Source organism: Gossypium raimondii, chromosome 2 (assembly GCF_025698545.1).
Source record: "Gossypium raimondii isolate GPD5lz chromosome 2, ASM2569854v1, whole genome shotgun sequence".
Lineage (NCBI taxonomy): Eukaryota > Viridiplantae > Streptophyta > Magnoliopsida > Malvales > Malvaceae > Gossypium > Gossypium raimondii.
The window spans coordinates 34945459-34956333 of NC_068566.1; the positions used below are offsets into that span (position 1 = coordinate 34945459).

General features: G+C 33.9%; 2 protein-coding genes and 1 long non-coding RNA gene across 3 annotated transcripts; 1 reads left to right on the forward strand and 2 right to left on the reverse strand.

Moving 5' to 3' along the window:
* Positions 1-1200: 1200 nt before the first annotated feature.
* LOC105788505 (enolase 1, chloroplastic) lies at positions 1201-4965 on the reverse strand. Its single transcript, XM_012615433.2, has 7 exons — positions 4245-4965; positions 3798-4105; positions 3383-3537; positions 2987-3304; positions 2349-2495; positions 2187-2237; positions 1201-1552 (listed from the first exon to the last, which is right to left on the reverse strand). Exons 1-7 carry the CDS (start codon positions 4664-4666, stop codon positions 1487-1489), a joined length of 1467 nt encoding a protein of 488 aa, XP_012470887.1. The 5' UTR covers positions 4667-4965; the 3' UTR covers positions 1201-1486.
* Positions 1551-2735, forward strand: LOC128037717 (uncharacterized). The gene is made up of 2 exons (XR_008193416.1): positions 1551-1709; positions 2070-2735. It is a non-coding gene; the product is annotated as an uncharacterized LOC128037717 (long non-coding RNA).
* Positions 4966-6197: 1232 nt separating the features above from the next.
* LOC105788506 (protein CHAPERONE-LIKE PROTEIN OF POR1, chloroplastic) lies at positions 6198-9017 on the reverse strand. Its single transcript, XM_012615434.2, has 5 exons — positions 8849-9017; positions 8659-8753; positions 7334-7716; positions 6528-6604; positions 6198-6450 (listed from the first exon to the last, which is right to left on the reverse strand). Exons 1-5 carry the CDS (start codon positions 8905-8907, stop codon positions 6300-6302), a joined length of 765 nt encoding a protein of 254 aa, XP_012470888.1. The 5' UTR covers positions 8908-9017; the 3' UTR covers positions 6198-6299.
* Positions 9018-10875: the final 1858 nt, after the last annotated feature.

Here is a 10875-nt window from a genome sequence, read left to right on the forward strand (position 1 = left end):
AAATGGTACGTTTTAGTCACTTACGTTATCGTTTTGTTACGAAGTGATCACTCTATCGTTAAGCTTCGTTACCTCCCTAACGGCGGTCCTACGTGGTAGTCCAAATGAGTTTTAATTGTCAACTTGGATGTCCTACGTAACAGTCCAAATTGATTTTTATTTAATTAAAAACATATTTTCATCCCAACAACTAGACATCCAAGTTGGCATTTAAAACCTATTTGGACTGCCACATAGGACTTCCGTTAAGGAGGTAACGGATTTTAACAGTAGTGTGACCGCTTCGTAACAAAACGATAACATAAGTGACTAAAATGTAACATTTTAAACATAAGTGACTAAAATGTAATTTGAGGTAAACAAAAGTGACTATTTTTGTAGTTTACCCTTGTTTTTAAGAAAAGCAGTTTTGGAGTCAAAGAACATTTTTAATCTTTATTAATAATCAAATGTATTTTATGTAATATTTATATTGGGTATACAATTATTTTTATTGAAATTTATTTCAAATATATAACATTATATATTCAAATTATTAATATATCAAAATATTAATGATGAGTTATAATACATTTTTTATATTCTTACTAAAATATCATAATATTAATAAATTTAAACATCATTTAAATGTATATTTTTACTTCATAACATTATGTGAACTCGATATTTTCTTTTCTAAAATAAATATTTTATTTTTAAAATTACTATTTAACAATAATACTAAATACTTAAATTTTAAATTAAAGTCAATGAATTTGTGCCGAAATCTTCTGTTCCTTTTTCTTTGTAATGATTTGCAAATAAATGAAATAATGCTGGTAAAAAATCAATTATTTGTGATAAAATTTTTAAAATTAGAAAAACATAACTAAAATATAAAAGTTAGTAAATGAGTATTTTAAATAATTCGAAGTGAAAATTTAAAACAATAAAAACTCGTGATATGTTGCTGAATTTATCTAAGTATTTAATTAATATTTAAATTTTTTCTTGTATCACCTGAATTTTTATTACATCACATTTTGATTTACAAGTTATTAATATGACACAATAAATGAATCCTGATATAAAATTAACTTTAAAAATATATTATTTTTTAGACAAACATGTTAAGTAAACTCCATATTAACCCATCTGAATTTTCTAAGAAAGAATCTACCCATAGAGCGGTCTACTTAAAACTCGAGATTTGGCTGCAGATTTGAAAAACACAACATCCAAACATATATTTATTTTTGAATACCTCTTTACTAAGGTTCAGCAGAATTACAGAGAATCACATCTAATCAAAGTCTTCATTCAACACTCCAAATACAACTTATACCAAAACTTGATTATTCCTAGTTGATCAAATTATGTTTTTTTCCCTTGAGAAGCTCTTAGGGTTCCTGAAAATTTCTATAGGTCGGCCTCAGTTTACTAGAGCTCGTTAAAACGTTTCTCCATACTAATTTGGTGCAGAAACTTGTTCCTGTAAGTTAACCCTCTAAGGAGATCTGAAAGCTTCACCAGCATAGCAGACATTTCCGAGTTCGTCTTCAATGCGAAGAAGCTGCAATCAGAGTGGGAGAATGTGAGATGATTCCTTCATATAACCAATTACAGAAATATGTTACTCCTATTCAGGATTGAGCACCAGATATGGATATGAATCCGACATACGTATGTTCCACTTTTTTTTCTCATGTATTTCGAAAGATCATTGGAAGGTAATATTCTCATCTCCATGTCGGACCCAGGTATTTTGTTTACCAGTGTGATGATTGTTCAACTATCATCAATTCGGTAAACTGGAAGTGTTTTTAAATTAACTGCGGTAGTTGTTTAGCATCTAAAGCATGGCCAAAGTCCAAGGTCTGAAACCCTTTTTTTTCCATGGTCATGTTCAATTATACCAAATAGAAAAGAAATCAACATTAACCCTAGAAATCATTCGGTTTCTGGATCCATGTCAGAAACAGCATGCCACAAGTATAAGAGCTATGTTAAATGGAGTTGGTTGTGTTGAATATGGGGTATATGCCCGACACGAATATGATTAATTTTTCCAAGTTTTTTTATGTACTTAGGGATCATTGGAAGGACATACTCAAATGTGTCAGACAGAGGGCATCTGGCACGGGTACTTCAAGAAAAAAAGAAGAGTCCAAAAAAGAGGAACACAGGAGAAGAAAAGCCCAAATTACCTGGTTGTACTTGGCCAACCTCTCACTTCTACAAGGAGCTCCAGTCTTGATCTATACAAAAGAATAACCACCCTCACCATCTAGCACTGGAAAAATTTGAAAAAAAAAAAAAGGCATTGCTGATAAATTGCTATTTTGGGTTAGTGATTTCGAATGATGTACCTGGCCACTAGCTAAACCAACAGAAAGGTCAGCGATGAAGTTATCCTCTGTTTCACCACTTCGGTGGCTGACCATCACTCCCCATCCTGCAGCTTTTGAGTCAAGTGCTGCTTGAATAGATTCGGTAACTGTTCCAATCTGGTTAACCTGTCATAGTAACAAAAAATGATGTATTAGAAATGGAAAAGAAGGCATTTTGCACATTTGAATAGCAATCTCAGTAATCAACCATGTTATCTTGTACCATGCATGCTCATTTGAACCCACTGATCCATCAAATGAACCCAAGACATAGCATAGTCACATTGGTGGTTACACAAAAACCTTGGCTGCTATGAAATAAATAGTGCAGCCAATTTTCTCACAATGGACAGTTAGATTCTATAAGATTATTTGTTCCATTGTACATTGGATTTTATAAGTGTTGAATCTTGCTTTCAATAGCATAATTTATAGATTCTATCAATGCAAATAACAATTACAAAGTATGCCACATTGATGCTCGTTATTGGGTTCTATTCTAAATGAAGATCAAAGTATTCATTCACTAGGTGAGAATGGTAGAATCAGACAAAGAAGACAAGTACTGTAAAAACTAGGTAAGAGAAAACCCAAACAAAGCCAGCTTAGATGTTTACCTTAAGAAGCAAGGCATTGCAAGCCTTCTTTTGAATAGCTTCCGATATCCTCTTTGGATTTGTGACTAACAAATCATCTCCAACGAGTTGGATATCGACGGAAGACTGAAGCGAAGCCCATGAGCTCCAGTCATCTTGGTCAAATGGATCTTCAATTGACACAATAGGGAAATCTTTGACAAACTCTTGGTAGAGTTCACCCAAGCTCTGAGGTGAACGCACATGCGCTCCATCATTTGGTTGTTTCTTAAAGTTTAGGTCATATTTCCCATCTTTTGTGTAGAATTCCGAAGCTGCAACATCCATTCCTATTTTGATCTGCAATTTTTATATTTTCGGGTCATGTTTAGCTTATGGGAAAACAATAAAAACAGAAAAAAAGGGTATGTCTCTTACCATTCCAGTGTAACCGGCCTTCTCAATAGCATCCATTAGCAAAACCAATCCCTCTCTATTGTCCTGAACGTTGGGAGCAAATCCACCTTCATCTCCAACATTGCAAGCATCCTGTCCGTATTTTGCTTTGATAATACCCTTAAGTGTGTGATAAACTATACCCCAAAAAAGAAGAAAGCTTCATCAACTAATTTGACATATGCACAGATAGGTTTAAACAACAAACCAAAGAACATTCTAAGTTACAAATAATAGCCACTAATCAGAATTTCAAACTAATTACAAGAACATGGGTTGCTAGAGCTAAATCATAAACCTATACACGTAAAATCAAATTTCATGTCAAATGATAAAAGATTGTTCCAATGAAATACAACTACATCAATTAACATAGACAAGGGATTACTTAGCTAACCTTCACTCCCCATTCGAAGTGCCTCAGCAAACGAGGTTGCACCGACCGGTAGTATCATGAATTCTTGCATAGCCAAATTATTTCCTGCATGACTTCCTCCATTGATGACATTAAAAGCTGGAACTGGCATAACGAGTTCCTTTGTTCTTGACAACTCCTGGATATGCTTATACAATGGCATCCCTTTCGCCCCTGCGCCGGCTCTGCATACACTCAATGACACTCCCAATATTGCATTAGCTCCAAGCTTTGACTTGTTTGGAGTACCATCGATTTCCAGCATTACAGCATCTACATCCGCTTGATTTCTTGAAAAATAAAAGGTCAAACAAAGTATTTGGTTAACTTCAATACTTAAAAAAACCAGTTAAATGAAAACACTTTGGGTTTAAGTACTTCAGCTGTTGGCATATTTTGTTTCTAAGGAAAAGGTGTTTTAAGCTTTACCTGACATCAATGCCAATAAGCTTAGGACCCAAAATTTCATTGATGTTTTGGACAGCAAAGAGCACACCTTTGCCGCCATAGACACTCTTGTCACCATCTCTGAGCTCAAGCGCCTCATAGATCCCAGTAGATGCGCCACTAGGAACGGCTGATCGATAAAGATCATCGGTGATCAAATCAACCTCGACCGTGGGATTACCCCTGCTGTCAATGATCTGCCTAGCCTTGACCGATTTCACCTTGCACTCCTTGGACACCGTCACCGCCACAGAGGGGGCGGAAGCCAGGGAGCACTGGACAGAAATGGGGCTGAGTTTTCGAGAAGGGAGAGCCGCCGGAGCAGGAAATGCAGAAGGCTGGGAAAGAGAAGGCGAAGGAAGGAATGGATTTTGAAGGAAACAAGTTTGGGTAGTTAAGGCCATGTTAGATTAAGGAAAGGAGAGTGTTTGGAAGGAGAGAAAGTGAGGGAAATAAATAGGGAAAGAAAGAACGTGGAGAAGTCCGCCAAGCGGCGATGAAAAACAAGGAAAGAGGAATGAAGCTGTAGTGGAGGTGGGTTGGAGAGTTGTGAGAAAAGCATTGTTATTTTAATTTGATTATTAATTTATTGACATTAAATTAAAGAAAAATGTGTTTTGGTTTGGGTATTAGATTTTGGGATATGGGGTTTGGTGGAGGCAGGCAGCCATGGAAGAGGGAAACTAGTTAGGTACTTAGGTTAGGTGTCTGTCAGACGTGTGTGCACTGCAAGATGCAGGTTCGAAGTGTTCAACGCTTAGGTTCATGTAGCACGGTAACACGAAATTTTACTTTTTTTTAGTTAAAAAATTATCTAAATAAATTTGAAAATTTTACCAAAAAAATAATTTTTTTTTTAATTTCAAAGTAATACTTTAAGTTCTTTTAAAATTAATCTTCAATACCAAAAAATTTATATAAAAATTAAATTATAATTAAATTTTTAAAATCAAAATTAAATTGACATAATTTATAAATATTTAGTGTTAAAATTATTACTATATGAATCTGAAAATTTGTTGTCATAAGCCAGTGATAACAAAAAAACAATTAAATGGTTGAATAACTAAAAAAAATTATTAATAGTTAAATGACCATTTTATAATTTTTTTATAGTTGGATGATAAATTTTTTTTACTAATTAAAACATTCTATTAATTGAGGTGACTATTTAAATAAATACAAAATATATATATCACCACTAGAGGTGATCATGGGTTGGCTTATTCGGCTCGGCCCGACAGCCCGCTCGAAAAATGAGAGGGTTTGGATAAAAATATAAACTCGAAATATGAGTTTGGGCAAAAAACGAGGCCGGTTTAGAAAACAAGCCAAGCCTTAGGTAAGACTTTTTTGGCCCAAGTCCGACCCGACCCGAATTATATATTAAATATATATTTTTATTTTTAATCAAATATACTTTTTATTAAATATTTTTTTTTTGGACTTTTAATCCAAATTATATATTAAATATATATATTTTTTATTTTTAATCAAATATGGGCCAAATTGGGCCAGGCTCAGGCTTAGTAATTTTCTTTCAAGCCAGGCTTGGACAAATTTTTAGGCCCATATTTCGGGCCAAGACGGGCCCAGGCCTAAAAAGCAAGCCTAAAATTTTATCCAAACTCGGTCCAACCCATGATCACCTCTAATCACCACAAAGTTTTATAAGTTTTTTTCTTCAAAAGGCATTTAAACTTTTATATATTTTTATAATCAAATTTAAATAAAAAACCAAGTCTATTTCTACAACAAAAAATAAAAATCTCAATGTTTAATCTATTGGTCTTCCCATCCACGCCACCATGAATTCAAGTCGTGGTGTGCATATTACTTTTAATACGGAATAACCGAAGTAGTAAAGTAAATAATGATGGATGAAAGTTTGTAAACATCCACGTTGTACGGTTGAAGTAAATCGGAAGTACATAATTGAAGTGAAACAAGGAAGAATTGCTTGCAGATTAAAGGTTCATGTAAAAATTGAGTTCAATCTTAGTTTCAAAACTTTCCTAACATAACAGCTTTTGATTTTCATTTCAGAAAAGTACATGCAAGAAACAGGAAAGCATAAGCCACCAATGAAGTCAACAATTCCAGTGTCCATGTTGGGTGAATTAGAACTGTCGGAATCATTGGAACGAAGATAGAACCACATATCCACCCCGTCGCAAGAGCACCGAGTCTGTGACGCAATGATCAGGTGAAATCAGATCGGATTTAACACATGATAAAAAGAAATTTATGAAATCCATTGCTTACCCGATAACGAAAGCCCGACCCAAGCTCTTTGTTTTTTCATTAAGGAAATATATGCAGGCCGCTAAAGATACAGCTACCTGCGTATGACAGTAACCAAACAAGAACATTAAGAAAACAACATTTTTTCAGTATAATGAGCGAAAGAACAAAAGCTTCAACTACATGGAAATATGCAAATTTACAGAATTTGGAACTTAACCTATTTAATCCACTTTATTTCTTTTATTTACCACCATTACTACAATTCTTTCATTTTTCCTTTTTAGTCACCTTCAACTAGTCAACAAAGCCATGATAGAGAGGATTATTCAAGCTTCCAAGGAAAGAGAGAGAATGGATTCATATCGAAGCTTTAACTAGTTTCCGTCAAGGTAAGTATCCGGGGTTAACTTGAAACCAGTGTTACTCAATCTCAAGAGTGTCTGATATGAATATACGTCCAACACAAGTATGCTCATTTTTTCTTGGTTTTCCCATATATTTAGAGAATCATACCCCCCACATTCATGTTCATGTCTTAATACATCATGGATACACAGGTATTGGACAAGACTTCAAGGAAAACAAAGAAATTTTCTGCATTCCTTTAGACAGATTTAAAGCCTTTAAAACAAGTATATAACACCATCATCACAGTAAACCAGCTTATCCTGCCATATCTCAATGTGGGAGTGACAACTTACACTTTCCCTTCACAACATTAAGAAGAGTAAATTTATCCTTTTATCACGATAATAATTGATTTTTTGCGAGGTTTCGATTGGTAATCATTAAGGTGAAGGTAATGAAAAAAAATTTGAACGAACCTGAAAGGCAGGTCCACCCTCGGAAGAATTCATTATACTCCAGCCACCCATGAAGGCAAAAAGGAACAATCTTCGGAAGATAACTTCCATGGGAGGAAGTTCGACAAAATTGAGCAAGTTTTTTATCCAAGGTGGAGACTCCTCTACTTTCTTCTTTAGCCTACTTTTCAAGTTAATCTTTGTTTTCTTTCTATGCTGGAAGCTGGCCATAAGTAGTTTCTCGAATGCTGCTTCAATTGATTCTTCGCTTCTCTCATGTCCGGCATATTGTTCTAAGAGAAAATTGCGTGCGGACCAAATTTCTTCCTCTGAAGCATAAGGACTAATGCCGAGCCGCTTATACGGATCCCAGACTCTTATTCGAGGAAAAGTTGGAGCATTACCTAAAGAAGGAAAAAACACATCAAAATGCAGTCCAAAATGATACAATGTCACCACATCATGTCCCTTTTCGTGTCAAATTAATGGTGGGTCACATCCGGAAACATTTACGACATCCAGAATAAAGCCTCCTAGGGGGAGCTGGAATAAAAATGAGATAAGTAATGACCACAGTAGCAAAGCGAATGGCTACGCAATGCTTGTGGCACAAAGTTAGCAAAGGTAAGGAATCAATCTGCAGCTCCATAATTTGGTTAAAGGGTTTTTCCCATCATAAGCAAAAGAAATTCTGAATGGCCACACAACAAAAGTCATCAACCCATGCTTTGACAAGATATAACTTATTTCATTCCAAGCAGTTGTTCTTCCTTGTTTTAGGTCATCTGTAGCCAATTTGAACCGGTAATAGCTGATGAACTAGCCAGCCTATGTCTACAGATAAAAAGATAATCTCAGGACTCAGACTATGTTACTCCCACACGGATATATGCCCGACACAAATATGTTCTTTTTTTAGATTTTCCATGTATTTGGAGGGCTTCAGAGGATCTTATCCTCATACTTATCCGAAAATTTGTACGGGTTTTGAAACACCAAGTACTTCAAGATAAATGAAGAGTCAAAAGCAACAAAGCTCTCAAACATTTATTAGAACAATTAGATATCCAGTACCGTCCATTTATACCAGTTTCAATATAATATTCAACAATCTTGCTACTAGACCGTCTAATTGCAAACGGGTATTCAAAGCTTAGATATATTCACAGTAAATTGTTATCATTTAAAAAAAAAATACAAATTTTTGAGCTAAAGTGAAACCAAAAAATATTGGCAGAAAATAAGTACTAAGAAATAAAAATTACAAAGCACCACCAACCAAGAAAAACAAAAGAGTAATAATTAGGACATATAAAGCATTAATTAAGCAGAAAAAGAAAAACTACCTCCGTAAGGCATATCCACTGCACATCTTGGGACTCCATGCCTTCTAAGAGAAGGAAAACAATTTATCCCATCCTTCGTATTCTGATTTAGACGACTGTAAACAAAAATTTCGCAAAAAATTAAAAGAAATTGAAAACCTAATTATAAATAAAAATCCTTAGCTTCGAAAAAAACCAAATAAAGGCTTACAGGTTGTGGCCGATGAAAGGAGTGGAGAGAGTGGGATTAGAGAGCGAGGACGACGACATTAAAATTGGTTTATTTGATGAAACTTTAAAAGACTGGGAAGCTCTCCAGCAAAAGAAAGGGATAGCTGCTGGAGCCCTCTCGAGAGGAAATACGTTTTTTGCTGGACTTTGTGTTTTATTAGGGGGACAAGCGCAAGGGCACGGATGAAAAAAAAAAAGAACACGACCCAACAAATAAAAACCGAACCGTATTGTTTGTTCGGTTTAGGTTTCGGTCCAGTCTTAACAAAAACCAATATTGTCTAAATCGAACTGTACCGAACCGGACCAGCCGTGATATCAAAGCGGGAAAAAGTTTTAAATCAGTTGATTCAAGAATTTATTGAACCACTCGTTCGGTTGAATCAACAAATCGATGGCTTAATCAATTCGACCACCCGTCTAATTGAAAATACATTAACTAAAACAATTTTTTGGTGGTGAAACAACTGCTATAAGGACCCATTGATCACTAGTGTAATAATATGAAAAAAATTTTATTTATTACATATGTATTATGATAGTTAGATATAAAATAAAAAATTATTAGTATAAATTTAGTCTTGAAACTAAAAAGATGATTAAAAGCTCTTGCAAAAAATTAAATTTCTTCAGAAAATATTTCTCTTTTATCAAAATAAGTCAAGTGAGTAGTTAAAACTTACTTATTAAAATTAATTTATTGTTAACTTATATATTAAAACATGATAAATAAATAAAACATGGAAAAATCGAAAATATTTTGTCCCAAGACAAAACATTAGGGGAGGAAGTAGAATGGATTCAACAAAATATTATGCTTCCAGGCATGATTGAGAAGGTAAAGAGGGTGTGTGCCAACTTAGAAGAAGTATTAAAACAAGAGCAAGTGTTATGGTTCCAATAATTAAAAGAGAAAGAAACATGAAATATTTTCATACACTTGTCCATAAAAGAAGATGGAGGAATAGAATCCTCACGATGAAGGATGAATGTGGTCAAATGGTAGATGAAAATATTAATAAACCATTTTAAGGATATCTATAAGAGGGAGGATAGAATAAATGAAGTGGAGAATAGGAATTATCGAAAATTTCACCAACTTATTTTGCACAACTTGATAAGCCTTTTCTAAAGGAAGAAATTAAACTAGCATTGCATCAATTGGATCCTCTCAAAGTTTCGAACTCGGATGGAAAATCTACTCTAGTTTTTAAGCAAACTTGGAACATAATGGGAAATAACATTACTAGAATGGCCTTAAACTTTTATGTAGAAGGGTATTGTGAAAAGAAAAGAAAACTTACATCATGGAAATAGAGTCTTTAACTAGAAAATGACTTCAGGCCTATCAATTTGTGTAATTTAGTTTATGAGATTATTGTAAAAATTTTAGTGAATAGGCTAAAGCCAATAATTGGGAAGTAATATCTCATTTTCAAAATGTTTTTATTTGGAAAAACAAAATAAGTATGTCTTGAGTATGACTCTTATTTCATCAAACTCGATTAATCTAGATTATTTTATTATTATTTGACCTATGAATTTAGCCTATAAATAAGCTATTTTACAACCTTATAAAATACACTCATTAGAGATTAGAACTCATAACATTTTTAGAGAATTTTGTGTTTACGTTTTGAGGGTTCTTTGTTTTCAGGTTTTTAGGATTTAATTTTTATCTCCATCTTTTGTACTCTTTGTTCTTTTGCCATTATAGTAAAATTATCTTTACATGTGGTTTTTTTATCCTCTTTGGAAGGGTTTTTTCACATTAAATTTATGTGTTTAATTTCTCAATTTTTTCTGCTATTTTTTTACTTGTTCGTTGCTTAATCGGGTCGATCCCTAACAAGTGGTATCAGAGCTAATTCAATCTTCGTAGATCAGCCTGTTCAGAGATGGCAACAACAATATTTGACATTGAGAAGTTCAATGGTGTCACAAATTTCAATCTATGGCAAGTTCGGATGATGGCAATTTTAGTTTAGACCAACTTGAAAAAAGTCA

Excerpts from the sequence above, each read along its gene's own strand:
- LOC105788505 (XM_012615433.2), bottom strand. The coding sequence starts at position 4,666 with ATGGCCTTAACTACCCAAACTTGTTTCCTTCAAAATCCATTCCTTCCT. Across the intron at positions 4,106-4,244 it reads CTTATTGGCATTGATGTCAG|AAATCAAGCGGATGTAGATG; the intron begins GTAAAGCTTAAA and ends TTATTTTTCAAG. Across the intron at positions 3,538-3,797 it reads ACTTCGAATGGGGAGTGAAG|TTTATCACACACTTAAGGGT; the intron begins GTTAGCTAAGTA and ends TTTGGGGTATAG.
- LOC105788506 (XM_012615434.2), bottom strand. The coding sequence starts at position 8,907 with ATGTCGTCGTCCTCGCTCTCTAATCCCACTCTCTCCACTCCTTTCATC. Across the intron at positions 8,754-8,848 it reads CCTTTCATCGGCCACAACCT|TCGTCTAAATCAGAATACGA; the intron begins GTAAGCCTTTAT and ends TTTTGTTTACAG. Across the intron at positions 6,451-6,527 it reads GGTCGGGCTTTCGTTATCGG|ACTCGGTGCTCTTGCGACGG; the intron begins GTAAGCAATGGA and ends ATTGCGTCACAG.